Source organism: Diaporthe amygdali, assembly GCF_026229845.1.
Source record: "Diaporthe amygdali strain CAA958 chromosome Unknown NODE_51_length_283962_cov_64_506962, whole genome shotgun sequence".
NCBI classification, from domain to species: domain Eukaryota; kingdom Fungi; phylum Ascomycota; class Sordariomycetes; order Diaporthales; family Diaporthaceae; genus Diaporthe; species Diaporthe amygdali.
Window position 1 is genome coordinate 253,891 of NW_026517071.1, and position 16,183 is coordinate 270,073.

The window sequence follows — 16,183 nt, forward strand, 5'->3', positions numbered from 1 at the left end:
ATGCCAAGTCCAATCTTGTTGCAGCCACCGAATGTAACCCCTGTCCCTACCCCAACATCACTGGCATAGAATATGGTTGCGGTATTATATATACCCTGTCATCCTAAATTGTCCTCGTAGGCTCATCATTGCCGAGCATAAACTGTGGTATATATCTGAGTGTATAGTAATCCTATAGGGTTTTCGCCTATTTCTGAACACGAGAAAGGAGGTTGCACTGTACTATATAACATAATCACTTGGCCCGAGTTTCGGGTGTCGCTGATTGGGCTCCCACATCTCTCCACTGCTCTAGCAGATATCTAGATATTCAATGTGAATAGCATCAGGGCGTCCGAGACGAGACGTTATCAGCTTCTTTGCTATCACAGCTTCTTCTATAACGACATTGCGGAACATGGCCTGCCACTATCAAGCCTTCCGAGTCCAGATTAACACCGGCGGCAGGCTGACTCCCATCGTTGGACCGCGCGTGCCTTCGGGCCGATATAGTATTTCTGCGTGCGATGAAGTTATCGATGAAACCCGATACACGGTGTAATTCCAATTTACTGGTTATTGGTTCGGAATGTCCCTCACTCCGATATGCGATAATTATTCGCCGTCAACATGGACGACGCGTGGTATCATATGGCGCGGATCGCCCTATCCGAGTTCAATTCGTATTTCTTCCTGTATACCTAGACGGTGGATTTTATCAGGTTACACAGGTAAGTTTACTACGGAATCAGACAATTCTCAGGGAGCTCACGACACCCGACTCGTCGGGAAGGTTGCCCACCAGCCCTTAAGCACGAATGGACGCAACATGTCTTTATCCGCCGCCAAGAATGCCCGCGGAAAAAAAATAAAAAATAACGAGTGGGTGCGACGAGTACAGGCCCGACTCCGCGTCCATGGTCTATGCCGCGACGTAGCGTATCAACGCCCTGGCCGCGGCTACGAATCAGTGAGCATCAGCGGAACCGGGGCTGTAGGGTAGAAGGGGAAAAGAACGTGGATACTACTATAAAAGTTCTAAAATAATTGTTATTTAATAAACATAAAAGTTAACAGCGTTAGCATTCTCTTCCCGTATACAGTTATTTGTCCTGATGAAAATGATTTTTAGAATCCAGGCCACGATCACTACTCCGGTCGAAAAGGCTATACCACCTATCATAGCTGGACGATACAACGGTGCGTCTGCATCGTTCCACAGGTATGGAGTGTAAACGAAAGAGAGGTTACCCAACGTATTAGCGATTGCCAGAACGGCGGCCTTCTTCTCGTCCGTCTGACCCAGTGTGGCTGATGCCCATGCCAGGATGATGTTGTTAACCCCATAAGTTGCTCCTATAAATACAAACATGGAGAAGTATCGTGCACCAATGTTATATGTTGCCATCGCGAGTACGAACCCTGCGATAGCTATAGCTTTCGATAGCGTAACGTGCCATGTGCGCTCATTGAAATGGCCAGACGACCAAGACACTGCGATGGAGGTGAATGCCCCAAAGAGATAAGGAGGGCAAGTCAGCACCAGAGTGACGGTAGTACTAAACCCTAGTGTCTCAACGGCGGTCGGCATATAGTTTTTGAAATTGTTGGCGGACAGGTGGAGGTTGGCCATGAGAGCAAACAGCCAGGTCCGGTAGTCCATGGCGGCATCTCGAAGTCCTGCCCAGGAACTGGTTGCAACACGCTTCTCGGTGGTGTCACGCGCGATTCGGGCATGTGCCAGCTGACGCTCCTCGGCATTGAGCCAAGGGGTGTCGAGTGGCTTGTTGGGAAGAACGAAGAACCCAACAATAGCGACGAAAACTGGGAAGTGGTAAATACAAGGTGACCAGTAAATATACATATCAAAAACATATCAAACATTCTCGCTTACAAGTGACCACTCCCTGAATCAAGAAGAGCCATCGCCAGCCAGAAAGGCTACGGTGGCCATCTAAGCCAGCAAACACACCAGCAGCGATCAGTCCCGAGAACGAGCTCGCCAGTAGGTTACCGGTGTAGAATACAGCTAATCGAGTCGCTGTTTCCTTCCTTGTATAAAAGAGACTGATAAGGTAGCAGGCTCCTGAATAGAATGGTGCTTCTGTAAAACCGAGAACAATCCTGACAGCAAAAGTCAAATATTAGCTCGAAGAGAAGATGCTCTCTACTGCTCGCTTGGATAATACCTGGATGCCAGCATTCCATGATAATCTTTTACCAGAACTGTCAATGTAGACACGATTGACCAAGCTATCATCCAACTAGACAAGTAAAAGGCTGGCTTGAGACGGGTAACTAGAATGTTTGACGGAATCTGACCAAGCAGGTATCTTCACAGCCGACCACGTCAGTCTTACTGTCTTGGAACCTGTACAATAAAACAGAGAGATAGACTGACCCAATGAAGAAGACGCTGACACATGTATTGTAGTCCGAGTTATGCATATTCAGCTCTTTTGTCAAGTTGTTCAATTTTCCATTGACAATCGCATTTCGACAGAGAAAGTTAAGGAAATACATGAACCAAAGAATCGGCTAGCACTATATTAGCCACACTAGAAATAATTTGAAATCGGAATCAGGTTAAGGATAATTACCATGAGATATAAGTCTAACTTCTTTACCAAGGCAATCTCCTTAAGATCAACCTTGGCTGCGCTGCCAAACTTATCAACCTGCCGCTCATCCTTGAGATTTTCGCTAAAGTCAATGTGCTCTACCAATGCTTCTTGAGCTGGTTCAATCTCCGTTCCGTGTTCAGTCTGAGATTTAGAAGTCATGTTGTTTCCTAGGAGGGATGGGATAGAATGAGAAGAGAGTTGCACGCTGGAGAGAAGGCTGTGAAGATAGTCAGGCTCTGCCACGGCAGAGATGCCTGTCTTTTTATACCGCTAATGCCTAAGAGACTCGCGAAGGGCCTCGGTTGTCATTTCCCTGACCGCAAAATAGAATGGGATTGTTAAGAAAGAAGGCTATCGGAAGGCATGGGGAAGGGGCGGAGTGCAATACAGATGTGCAATGTCATCTACGAATGTTTACCAAAGTGGTCAACGCCTGTGATTTCTCCGCATTTTACCCCGGATTCTCATCAAACGCCCCAATGCGGAACTGCAGCAATGTGCAGCCGTGTCTGGGGAAAGTGGAGTATTCGTCTGGAACGATAACTAGGACGTACATTAGGTCGGGCGTTTCACCGCCCGTCTATAGCCGCGCCCGGATAAGCTTCTTGTCTCCACTAGTCCATTATCCGACATATCAACTAGATGCCTTCCGAAGCTGCGTGGACAACCGGCCTCGGCCGTCGTCCTCCCGACCTCGACCAACATATAAATGATATCACACAGATAGCATCAGTCTACATGATTACAGAGTAGTGGAAAGACCTTTTACAAGTTCTTCCATGCCTTTGCGAAGCTCGCGTGACTTAGTACACAGCATATCATGTCTACAACTACGACTTATACTATTGCCTCTCAAGCCCGGGCTCTTCTCTCGCGTGGGACAGCAGACGAGCCCAAGAGGCCAATCCCAACAATTGATGAGCTGATCAAACGACGTGCTGTTGAGTTGCATGATGCGCCTCTGATCGGATACCCGAGACAAGGCACAGTCGATTTTGAGGAGCACAGCGCACGAGCCATCGACAGATACGCTGATGCCGCCGTAGTCAAGCTCCAGCATCTGGGATTCAAGGCTGTTGTATGTCATCATTTCCTCTTTTTTGGCGCCGAATTACCTTCTCAGAGGGTCTTTGCATTGGTCAATCACTGCATAGTAACGCCGAACTGCTGACTGTGGGCTTGCCTCTGATAGGAACCCACCACGGAAAAGCCCCCCGTCATTGGAATTTTGGCCCAGTCTGGGTTGCACGTTGTCATCACCATTATCGCACTTTCTCGGCTTGGCTACACAGTATTCCTTGTATCCACGAGGCTTGCCAGCCCAGCTCTGGCTCAATTGCTGCACCTTACTGACTGCAACACTGTCCTCACGACTGAAAATTTCCACTGGGCTTTGGCAGAGGTCCGAAAAGAAAGGGCGTTGCTGGAATGGAAGCCAATTTTGGTCCATCTAGATTACTACGGTGTAGATGCCCCAGTATTTCACCGGAGCTACGACCCGGACAAAGAGACGAACAAGACAGCTGTCATTATCCACTCATCAGGATCGACTGGACTGCCAAAGCCTATTTTCTTGACTCACGAGAACTGCATCGCAACATTTGCTGCCAATCTGAACATGCGGGCGCTCATCGCGTCTCCTCTCTTTCACAGTCATGGTTTCTACGAGACATTCCGATCAATATACTCTGGCAAACCCATATTCCTTGGCAACTATGCCTTTCCGCTCACAAGGCAGAGTTTGATGGACATGGTTGATACAGTGAAGCCCGAGCTTTTTCATGTTGTACCTTACATGGTCAAACTCATTGCGGAGTCTGAACTGGGGGTGAAATGCCTTGCAAAAGTGAAATTAGTTTTGTTCGGGGGGAGCGCCTGCCCCGACGATCTGGGAGACCGCCTTGTGGCGCAAGGTGTCAATCTTGTTGCGAATTACGGCTCGTAAGTCTCCTTAGCGTCCCTGCATGGATTAAAGATAAAAGCCTGTCACTGACTGGCCTTGTTTAAGAACCGAGATTGGTCGGGTGATGAACTCGAACCGATCGCCTGGTGACTTGGCATGGAACTACGTGCGAATGCTTCCTGCGGCAAAATCACATGTTCTTATGGATGAAGTCAGCCCAGGGCTATTCGAATGTGTTGGGCTGGACGGACTCAAAGCAAAATGTGCTACAAATTCAGACGATCCTCCGAATTCATTCCGGACAAGAGACCTCTTCATACCCCACCCCACACGAGAGGGCCTTTGGAAGTACGTCTGCAGACTGGACGACCGCTGCACCTTGATTAATGGAGAGAAGGTCCTTCCCATACCCATCGAGGGCTGCATTCGCCAGGACGAAAACGTGAAAGAAGCCTGTGTTTTCGGCGAGCGCAGAAGTTTGCCTGGTGTCTTGGTTATCAAGGCTGATAGGGCGTCTCATGTCCCCGACAGCGAATATCTGGATCGTATCTGGCCAGCTGTGGAGGCGGCGAATGCGAGGGCCGAGACGTTTTCCCGCATTCCCAAAGAGCTCGTGGTCGTTTTGCCGGCTGACACAGGGTACCCGAAGACAGATAAAGGAACTTTTGTTCGGATTCCCATGTACAGACAATTCGACACTCAAATCAACGCTGCATATGATGAATTCAAGAACAAGCAGGGGGGAGGCAACGTTTGTCTTTCGGGAAGCGACTTGGAAGACTTTCTTATTCACAGAGTAAATGACCAGCTTGGGGTTGAGATGACTTCCGCTGAGCAAGAATTTTTCGCGTCCGGGATCGACAGTTTGCAATGCATGCAGATATGGAACCTGATGAAAAGAGAGCTGGATCTAGGTGGACGACAGGCCGAGCTTAGCCCGAACGTGATGTACGAGACGGGAACCGTCAAGAAGCTCGGGCGATATTTGACTGCGTTGAGGACGGGAGAGGAGACTGCCGTGGATGATGAGTTGGACAAGATGGAGGATTTGATAGCACGCTACTCCTTGTTCAAGCCTCATGTTGGGAGCGGCTCTGCAGCACCACGGAAAGAAACTGTGGTAGGTTGAAACCCCTTCAGGACGTTAAATGAGTCCCTAACCTGGAACTAGCTTTTGACGGGGACGACGGGTGGCCTCGGTGCCCATGTACTGGCACAATTGGTCGCAAGACCCAGTGTTGCCGCTGTTTGGAGCATGGTCCGGGCAGCGGACGACGCCGCTGCCGATCAGCGGATCAAGAACTCACTGAAGACCCGGGGGTTGCAACTCAGTCAAGAACAAATGGCCAAAGTCATTCCTGTGGCGTGTGATCTCGGTCGTACAGATCTAGGATTGGATCCTGAAAGGCTCTCCCGGCTGTTGAATAGTCTCACTTGCTGTATCCACAGCGCTTGGGCAGTCAACTTCAACATCCCTGTGCAAAGCTTTGAGAACCAGCACATCAAGGCCACCCACAATTTGATCCAGTTGTGTCTATCGGTGTCGACTCCGCAACCGGCCTGCTTCTTTTTTTGCTCGTCCGTCTCGGCTGCGGCGGGGAGCCCGCGTCCTGGAACTGTACCCGAAGGCCCAGTAAGCTCCCCTACATTTGCGCAAAAGACTGGGTACGCCAGATCCAAATATGTGACAGAACATATAACGCGCAACGCGAACAAGAGCGCAAATGCTCCAGCACGAGTCCTTCGTGTCGGTCAGCTTGTGGGTGATAGCCAAGTAGGGCAGTGGAATGCCTCCGAAGGGATCCCCATGATGATACAGACGGCTGTGACTCTGGGGGCTCTTCCTGCTCTTGATGAGGTAGGTCTTGAGCTAAATAACACCTCAGTGGTGACGAGGACTGGAGTTTCTGACCGAACACAACAGGAAATGACCTGGCTTCCTGTGGACTACGCTGCGGCAGTAGTGCTCGACCTAGCCAAGATTCCAAGTGAGGTCGATGTAACAATTACAAAAGACCGCAGCACAATTCGTGATCCAGAATTAGTCTACCATGTTCTTAACCCACATCGATTCCACTGGACGAGGGAAATGATACCGGCATTGGCGAAGGCCGGCCTCCAGTTCGAGCTTCTCCCTACTAATCAGTGGATGGATCGACTGAGACAGTCGGAAAAAGATCCTGTAAAGAACCCTCCGATCAAGCTGCTCAATTGGTTCGAAGGGAAATACGGTTCTGCAGAAAGCTCGTCAAAGACCGAGACGCTTGAATATCTGACGAGCGAGACCTTGAAAGCAAGCCCGACACTGGGTGCGCTACCCAAAGTCACAGATGAGGAATTCATTAAGTGCATGATTAATAGGTTGAAGGAGGATTGGAACGGCATAGGAAGGTGATAGCAAGTGTACTGTGGTTCTTCTCACTCATTAACATGTGTGACAGTATGAGAGTATGTTTAAGTAGTTGCCTTAAATCAAGTTTATCCCTAGTTCGCCTTTTATCTTCTGTTATATATCTTTTGTAATGTACATCATTTTCCTTCAGTGAGAAATTCTTTCCTATAAAAAAGGCTGGTCCCATGGGAAGACGGTTGACATTTGAAACCACGAGTCGAGAGAATCACTGTAATCAAGTTGTGAGAATCCCATATCATCCAGCCGCGGCGTAAGCTGGTGGTCACTTTGAGTGTTGCCAGTCCTGACTGCTGCTTCTGGAGCCAATAGAGCATTTCGCGGACGAGAATTGACGCGTACGTTGTTGCTATCATAGGAACCCCTGCTCGCCGCTGTTGTAGAGGTGGCCTTTGCGGCTGTGTGCTCAAACCATAAACCCCACAGAAGCCCGGCATACTTAGACGCAACATGATCACTGTCTGCACCAGCTGCTTTACGCAGTACAGCGATGAACTGCCTCATAAGTGCGGTTGACTCTGCGTGTGTTCCTGATGACAAAGCACCGGAAGTATGCGCTTTATATAGGAATACCGCAGAGTGCATTTCATAGCTAGCGAGCTTATTTGTCAGTGCGTTTCTTGAGCTAGGAGTAAGCAGACTGAGGGAGGAAGGGGAGTTGGGGGAGGAGAAAAACGAATTAACTTGCAGGTAGAACCGTGCCGGCATATAGCGTAAGTGCTTTTCAGGATTGATATCGTCAACAGCAATTTTCAGCAGAGACCCGGCAGCCTCTACAGCCTCGTAAATATGACGAGCATCGGGGCTTGCCATGATAGAGTCAGGGAAACAGCCATTGTAATCTTCAACTGCTATCGAACAGCGATATAGGGCTGCCTGAAATGCAAATGCAGTGACGTAGAGGCGCAAATATTGCTGCATTGATTCAAGACAGCTTTTCAGGTGGCGTGACACGGCCAGGTCGTCCCACGTACGCCTCCATGCCACCAATGACCGTCTCGTATCGTCAATATAGGTGGAGTAGTCCCCTCTTTCCATCAACTCTTTGGTACGTTGCTTGGATGCGAATAGAATGTCGTGTGCATTTCCGAACAATGTTGTGAGCTCGATTTGCGCTTGAATGAAGGAAGCAAGATCTTCATCGTAAGAGTGCAGAGGTTGTAGAGAGGGGAAGTCTTTTGCGGTAAATCGTGTCGATAAAGATGGGCCTCGACACCAGAAAGCCTGTCCCATACGAATGGAAATCTGGCGGTCTGATAGATAGGTGACTGCATTTGGTGCAAATGAATCAGCTTCCAGCGCGGAGATGAATGAGGTGGTATATCGAGGTGCAGGGCTCACTTACAAGTCCAAGCCAGTCGCTTGCGTTGTGTCACAAGCCCACCTGGGTCGTTACCGTGGCTGCCTGGAGCTCGAAATGAGCTATCTTCAAGCCGGAGAAGGTAGGCCAGTCTTACGGCCAACCCAATAATCGACCACGTTGCTCCCTCTCCGGCGTTGCTGTCATCGACGCGGGTCCATTCGCCGAGCAGTAGAAGGCCCTCGACGCAACCAACGGACCTCGAGCCAGGCGATGTTCCGATGACAAGCCCTAGAATGAGGTCGCGCATGTATTTCCACATCGAATCATGCAGTCCGACTAAATCTGCGCGATCTCTCGAGGCGACTGACAGCACTGCGGTAAGGAGAAAGGCTTCTCTTTTGGCGTTCTCAAGGATGGCGGATGGCTGCAGAAGATTCCGGGGGACAATGGGAAAGAAAGCATGGTAGTTGTCAGCGTAGCTATTGAGCAAGAGTTAGATTATCGGTTTCAATGGCGGACAATCATCAAAGAATGAATGACGAATCGTGTGCAGTACCTTGGAAAAGGAGTCAAAGCAGAAGTTCTGAGAAGTGGAAGTTGACTCACTGTTGCAATAGATGCCCGAGCAGAGAAACATCCAGGACGCCATCACGCAAGGGGGGGTACGATGAGATGATCGCGCCGTTGCCAGGCGCGAAGTTGTTTACGGCAAATGGCAGGCTTGAACCCTCAGACGGAAGTGACGCCGTCATGAGAGGAGTAGGGATGGCATGTTCTGCTTGGCTATACATCGGCTCCACGTCTCCGTCAGTCAAAACATTCTCGGCGTTCACGTCCATGGCAGAGCCTGATCGCGCAACTGCATCATTCTCCTCGCCATGCTGTTGTGCACATGTATTTGCCAGTATCAATAGCGCATCTGACGGATTCTGCAGGCTGTCGCCGTGTACTATGTTGTTGTGATGGCGATTTACGGTATGCCATTGTGACCGGCTGCGTTGACAAGGGGGCGGGGACGGCGACGAGGATTCGGCAGCAACTGTAGCTTCCTGTGTCCTGGGCTGCGGTGATGGCTTGTTTTTTCGTCGCCGCAAGCGAGAGAAGTCACCTCCACGGCGTGAGGCAGCCGGAGTGCACTCATCGGCGACACCCTCGCGGTAACATTTGGCACACGGAGGCTTGCCATTGCCTCCACTGAGCGAGCGTCAGTCCACAGGTACAAGATTGGCTGGAGCAGCATCGACTCACAAGTCACATCGCGACTTGCGTGCCCGGCATCGGACGCAAGCTCTGTACTGACGAAGACCGGTACCTCTTGTCATGTTTTGAGTCAACGGCTATAGACGATGAACAATACTCTACGGCGGAGATCCGCAACGTGCAGCAATCAGGCCCCGGAAGCAAGGTCGAGGAGGGGGAAAGCCGTAATAGCAAAGGAGCCAGGAGCCTTGATCTTTTGCAAAGAGCCTCTCGTTGATTCGCCCAAGACAACCCCCGCTTCCGAGCAATCCCCTTCAGGTGCGATCGTGGTGACTATAGCATGTGCAGGTGGAGGCTACAGACGGCAGTAGACGGCACTGGGCGGCACGAGGCGGCCACGAGTTGAGCGTCTGCTCGACACTTTATTCCTCGTCGAGACGACGATGACCCCGCTCAGTGGCGGGGAAGGATCCCCCAATGGCGTTTCTGGGGACGCCTCCCGTGCACCGCGCCATGGGTGCGCCCAAGGACGTATTGAAAGCCAGACAGTCATCGCTGGCACACACTGGCCGCCGATCCATGAGTCCCGTTGCATCTCACGCAGCTTGGAGTGCTGGTCCTGTTACAGCAATAAAAAGGTGTCCTCCGCCCGACGTGGATAAGACTGCTGGGCAAAGAATAAAAACAGCAAGTCAAGAGCAACATTATCATTGATAGTGAGATATTGCTTCGATCAGGCAGACCCAGCAATACACATTCGCTGAGAACGTTTCCAATCCATTGCCGGCTAATCTTTTTACATATTGCAATCATGGCGCCCGGTGTGATTGATCCTGTGCAAACGTCCACCTTTGATCATGCCTCCACGAAGAATGATGGCCCCCAGAAAGACCTGTATGGTCGCTTTCACCCAGTCGATCCCGACACGCTCAACCTGGAGTCCAATTTTGGCCGCATGGAAAAGGGTTCCATTGGTTTCCTGCAGCCTACGCTCGCCAGCACGCCACTGGAAGTGATGCACGAGCGCTTCAATCGTGATGGGTACCTTTTCGTCAAAGGACTGCTCAACAAAGAGGACGTCCTGGCCTGCCGACAGGCCTATTTCTCGCATATGTCACCAAGCGGCCTCCTGAAACCCGGCAGTAATCCCGTGGACGGATTTTTCAATCGTGCTCAGGAGCCCCGAAAATACATGCCGCCCGGTAATCTGCGCCGCTTATTTGGAATGGAAGGAGATCGTGAGAGTGACCTCTATGTGGAGCTCATGATCAGTGCCCACGAAGCATCGTTCTACCGATCCTTTTGCGAGAACAAGGATCTGCGAGACTTTGTTCAACTCTTTACCGGCATGGATTTCGAACCACTTATGTTGCAGCGGACGATGCTCCGAGCCTTCGTCCCCGACAGCGAGTTGACTCCCGTGCACTTCGACCAAATGTACCTCCGTGGTGGCCCACCTACAAGTCTGACCGCCTGGGTGCCCATTGGCGATGTCTCACTCGAAGGCGGTGGGCTCATGTATCTGGAAGGCTCTACTGATATTGGAAAGCGTACCGAGGACGACTTTGCGCGCAATTCTGGCAATTTGACGGATGAGGAACGCGTTAGCGCCTTCAACAAAAACATGAACGACGGCGGCTTCCTCAGTCGGGACACGGTGGAGTATGGGAAACGAGCGGCGAGGAAGTGGCTTCTGACACACTATGAGGCTGGCGACGTAATTTTCCACAACCCGTATATGGTGCATGCCAGCTGCAAGAACAAGGATCCCGAAAGCAGGATCCGGCTAGCTACGGACGTACGGTTTGTAGACCCGGCTAAGCCTTACGACAAGGTAAGACAACTTAACCAGACTCAAGAGCATTGTGATATATTTCCACAAGATGCTAACGTTGTGTAGCGATGGATGAAGATTTACCGTCCTCTGGATGGTCTGTAAACTCATTGCAGGTCTGGGGCCGGGAGTGTTGGCACTAAAGGGTCACATTCAGATCCTCACGCTGGGGCAGCGTCAGCACGGCAGTGTAAGAGTTTGATGGTATGATGTTAGCAACATGGCAATAATTTTTTTTGAACCTGAGTCTCAACCCTATTTTTGACGGTCTCTTGTGTGAATCAATTGATACCATGATCGCGCGGCTATCTCAGCCACTCTCTCAGCTGTCGAGGCCTCTCCAGTGCCAGGCCCTCCACTGAGCAGGGTCACTAGTATGCTTCAAAACATCTTATCCAAGACTGCGGCGCTCTCCTGAAGTCAAGCCATTGCCACCCTGGTTTTATATTCCACATGTGCGCTAACCTCTTCGGACCAGGCTGCTATTTATATAAGGTGAACAATGTAGTTTGTATACTTCGCTGGCAGAGAATGCGATAGAACAGGCTCCAATCAGACTCGTCCGTTTTCACGTTGGTTCGAGGGGGATGCAGTGTCAAGGCGCGGTATGCAGGGGGCGCTTTCCACACCAAGAACAGGAGGCGCGCCTCCTCAGACACCCCCATAACCGCCCGCTACCCTGGTATCCCGCATGCGTTTGATGACTTGGGTTGCCGAGCCGAACTGCAATGAAATACTGCTGCCTAGTGTTGCTGGAGCAGTTTGAATTATCCCGCAAGAGAGTAAAATCGAATCGCACCTTCACACACTCTCTTACCGCTAGTATTGACTATACACATTCCTCTAATCTGATCATTACAGCTCTACAAAATGTCGTCCTTTGAAGACTTGCCTGATGAGAAAAGCCCCGCGTCACTCGGATCGAGGAAGCAGACTTCACTGCCGATCGCTTCGAGAAAGTCTCCCAGAAGCCGTGAAAAGGTCGCGAACGATATGCAATTTGGGTCGAAGTCGTCTTCGCCGATACCAACTCGATCTGGTCTAACACCTGATCAGCCTCGAGTGAGACGCTCTTCATTCCACCTCCTGGCTCCAGATATCGAAACCTCCTCCAACCAAGACCCACTGCCTCCTGGCACAGCCGAAGAGGTTGACTCCGAAATGGAAACACCAACCAAGAAGCCACTGCGTAGGATCCGACCGAAGTCCTCGGAGCCGACCAATCCGGCTGAGTCTTCGATCAGTCGACGGACAGTGGGGATAGAAATTGATGCCGCCGCCAATCAAGAACCTAGAAGGCTGCTCCGACCGCCATTCGAGACGTCGCATACCTCGCCAGAGATGCAGGATGAGACGGCGAGAAGAGGCCAACGCCCAAATGTGACCGAAAGAGCCGCGAGCGACACCGCCACTCCTGTGAAAAAACTATCTGGAATTCAGCTTGACGGTGATATTGCAAAACTCATCAAGGACGGTCCCACAAGAGACAGAGACAAAGAGAAGGTGAATGGGTCAATTTACTTCTACATAGTCAAACCACGAAGTGATAACGTGCGACTACTCAAGATCGGCCGGACGGAAAAGCATCCGAACGAGCGCCGCATCCAGATCAAAGGTATCTGCGGGCACTTGGAAATCGAAGAGCACCCCAGGGCGGTCGCTCGAGACATTGCCTTCTATGGATTTGCCGAGAGGTTAATACATAAGGAACTGAGCAACTACCAATACCCGTGGCTATGCGACTGCGGTACCAGGCACAGAGAGTACTTCCAAGTCAGCGAAGATGTCGCTGTGAAGGTGTTTGAAAGATGGCGGGACTTTTGTGATCAGAAACCCTGGGACCTCAGCGGGAAAATACTCCCCGTATGGTCCCAGAGATTGCAGAACAGGGTCAGGTGCCGCACCGCAGAGCACAATTTCGACCACCTCGAATTCGCTAGGCACTGGGATACCTTCACCAACCCAATGTCTTTTGAGCGAATTTTATCCGATTTACTACGTGTTCTGAAGCTTGGATTTCCGGAGCGCTGGCGGAATATTGCCCTGGCAGAGTTTCTCACGATCGTTTGCTTCTCGGGCTACTCTTTCTTAACGAAACTGTGGACTGTTATTGTTGTCTCAATGGTTTTGATTGATACAGTATTCACGGAAGACATGCATTTTACTACTCGCATATCTCAACTTATGGGAGGTGGCTTGCAATCCTTGATGCTGGGGCAGACATCTCCAAAGGATAGGAAAGTGGTAGAAACGAAAGGCTTAACGCCCGAAGCCAACCCAGGGGACGTTCTATATGAGTCATCTAGTAGAGCTGAGGCTCATCAGCTACGGAGAGAGAGCGCTGCTGCGACTAGCCAGCCTTTGATCGACATGACAGAGCCTATCAATGATGGAGACGATCTTGGTAGTCCTGAGTCTGCAGCCAACAAAGATAGCCCCGATAAGGATGCTCGCTCGTCTACAAGTGTTGACGTGACCTCAACGCGGAGCAGTGTCTCAAAAGGAAAGGAGTGTCTGTATCCACCTTTTCAGAAGTGTGCAGATGGACCCGAATGAACGAATGAGGCATTATCTTGAAACAATCGACTGAAGCTGTTGGCGGAACGTTGACACGTATATGACAAGGGAGGACCGGTAGACCGCCTCAAAGTAGTGTGTAAAACACATCCCCAGTGTCCTTCCTGAGCCTATAACTCTGAGTCCTTATCTCCTCTCTTAGTATAAACCTAAAACCATTTATCAGCCCGTAATAGGCGAACGTTTAGGTATGCTGAGGTTTCTTCACGTCAGTTTTCTGGTATTTATATTCCAACTACGGGTCCCATTAGCGGTTGTTATGACATTTAAAAACTTGAAGTAAGCTTTAACGACACAAGCTTGGTATTACCTCCGGCCTTGGAAAGCTCCTGGGCACAGAGAGTCATTTCTTCCCCGTCCTCACCAAGGCCAGTATGCACAATTTAGTAGCTCTCTCCGTTCGAGTGGACGACGAAATTTTAGGACATTTCTCATCATCCAGCCATCCAGCTCATGTGACTTGTGCGACAGCAACTATAGCCTTTGAAAGGTCTCAAATATGTCGGAGCACCGCACAAATTGCGCCGAGTCATTGATTGCTTCGAGTTGAAGTCGTGAGAGCCACACAGCATTATTATACAATCACATGCACTATTGGACAATACCGCCCCGGTTAAAGAAAAGATATAGTTAAATCTTCACTGCGTAGCCGCACATGGCTTGCGAAGACCTGGACTATCATCTTATTTTGTCTATTATGACCTTATAAGGACCCTATAAGGGCTCAGAAGGTTACGACTCATCCCTCTTGCAATGGGGGTTGGTGGATCCAGGCTATTGATCGGATATATCAGCTTTGGTTCTAACACAAGAAGTGTCATAAGAAGTAGGATGAACATACACCACAGCCGCCTGAAGGAGAAGGCCCCGTTGCCACCTCAACAACCTTGTTCGTCTCCCCGCCCTATTTTGTAAAGAAAGAAGCATTTCAGAGAATCACCACGGAGACCTAATGGTTTGAGCCAGCGGTCTCATACTATTTGGTTGGGCACGGCCAACGCCGCGCTGACGAGGGCGAGAGTCAGCATCGCCCTGAGCTGCATGGTGAACGATTTTATGTCCGAGTTTTGTTGGGTCTGAGTTAAATAATAGTGTTTTGATACCAAAGTGCTTTGTAATTCCATGGCGTCGATGCTAATTACTATTCTGGTTGCCTTCAGCGCTCTGGTCTGGACGAGATTCGGGCCGCAACCTACCGAGCTGGAACAAAGTGTCACGACTATGATTATCTGTTATGACCCCCTGATAATACATATCGAAAACTACTTGAAGAAAGAGGAGGTGGAGCACCTTAATACAGTGGCGTAAGCAGCCCGGCCATAAAAGGGATGCGCATGATAAACCTTGCAGTGATTTCAAGACGTCTCCTCTTTGAAGGGGGGGGGGGGGGCAAGAGGGGGAAGAAAGACAGTGAGATAGTGAGAGGGAGCGGGAGTCAATCCACAAGAGTAACATGCGGCTTTGGGACCTAGGGAAACATCAGCGTTCTTCCAGTCAACGGTCCGAGACGAGACAGGGACTGAGGTACCCTGAGAAGAGCGTACAAGCCGCACTTCGTGGCTGCCACACAACGACACGGTAGTGCAGGCGGTGCGATCGCGCGCGGCGCCTTTTCAGGGACACACACCCACGTCGCATATTGAGGACCTCCAGGTAACCATGTACCAGGCTGGCCAGCAGTACATGCCGCACTGGGATCCTCTTTCCGGCGATGAGGGTAAAGACCGGCTCACGACCATCTTCGCCATTCTAGCGGACAGCTGCGACGGCGAGCACGACCGCTGCGGCACGCAATTCCCTGGCATCTTGATCGACTGGACGGCCGAGGACTCGCGCTGGTGCGAGATGGTAGACTGCACCGAGAAGGCCCTGATTCCGGCCGCGGGCAGGCAACGCCATGTTTTGGAGGAACCGCAAGGATGACGTGTCGGTCCACCCAAAACCGATTTACGCCGGGGAGCCGATCCTGGAAAGCGTCAAGATTGGACTCAATATATGGACTGATGGTGAGCCTCGGTGGGCAGACGCTGATATGGATGTCGGGAACAGATGACAACCCGAAGAGGGGAAGAAGGAGATCGAGAGCGTGGAGGTACGTCACGGGTTAGCTCTCCTGGAATTCGAATTATTACGCACGTGTAATATATCACTTAATGGACATGGGATCTCACACGGCAGAAAGTGCAATCGAGCTGCTCGTCCATTGGACTTGCGTGGGAGTAATGGTGTAAATGGATCAGAGATCCCATCGCTTGGGACCAGACTCCGTTCCTACCCTCGACGAGGTTGGGTCCAATGAAGTCCGTAACACGCACTACTTGAGCAGTCAGTGTGGCCAGTCGCGGCAGCGGCC

At 50.7% G+C, this 16,183-nt stretch overlaps 5 protein-coding genes across 5 annotated transcripts; 3 read left to right on the plus strand and 2 right to left on the minus strand.

The window, feature by feature from the left end:
• Nucleotides 1–901: 901 nt before the first annotated feature.
• J7T55_006969 (uncharacterized protein) lies at nt 902–2,427 on the minus strand (the record flags this gene model as incomplete). The annotated part of the gene is made up of 4 exons (XM_053135113.1): nt 902–939; nt 1,171–1,803; nt 1,874–2,103; nt 2,381–2,427. The coding sequence occupies 4 exons, from the start codon at nt 2,425–2,427 to the stop codon at nt 902–904; spliced, it is 948 nt and encodes a 315-aa protein (XP_052987252.1).
• A 996-nt stretch (nt 2,428–3,423) lies between these two features.
• Nucleotides 3,424–6,901, plus strand: J7T55_006970 (uncharacterized protein; the record flags this gene model as incomplete). The annotated part of the gene is made up of 5 exons (XM_053135114.1): nt 3,424–3,681; nt 3,796–4,544; nt 4,612–5,626; nt 5,678–6,364; nt 6,431–6,901. The coding sequence occupies 5 exons, from the start codon at nt 3,424–3,426 to the stop codon at nt 6,899–6,901; spliced, it is 3,180 nt and encodes a 1,059-aa protein (XP_052987253.1).
• A 162-nt stretch (nt 6,902–7,063) lies between these two features.
• J7T55_006971 (uncharacterized protein) lies at nt 7,064–9,541 on the minus strand (the record flags this gene model as incomplete). Its single annotated transcript, XM_053135116.1, has 5 exons — nt 7,064–7,434; nt 7,711–8,184; nt 8,262–8,698; nt 8,826–9,413; nt 9,468–9,541. 5 exons carry the CDS (start codon nt 9,539–9,541, stop codon nt 7,064–7,066), a joined length of 1,944 nt encoding a protein of 647 aa, XP_052987254.1.
• A 689-nt stretch (nt 9,542–10,230) lies between these two features.
• On the plus strand, nt 10,231–13,809 carry J7T55_006972 (uncharacterized protein; the record flags this gene model as incomplete). The annotated part of the gene is made up of 3 exons (XM_053135117.1): nt 10,231–11,253; nt 11,411–11,443; nt 12,115–13,809. 3 exons carry the CDS (start codon nt 10,231–10,233, stop codon nt 13,807–13,809), a joined length of 2,751 nt encoding a protein of 916 aa, XP_052987255.1.
• A 1,680-nt stretch (nt 13,810–15,489) lies between these two features.
• J7T55_006973 (2OG-Fe(II)oxygenase) lies at nt 15,490–16,053 on the plus strand (the record flags this gene model as incomplete). Its single annotated transcript, XM_053135118.1, has 4 exons — nt 15,490–15,668; nt 15,739–15,836; nt 15,894–15,922; nt 16,009–16,053. The coding sequence occupies 4 exons, from the start codon at nt 15,490–15,492 to the stop codon at nt 16,051–16,053; spliced, it is 351 nt and encodes a 116-aa protein (XP_052987256.1).
• Between the last annotated feature and the right edge of the window lie 130 nt (nt 16,054–16,183).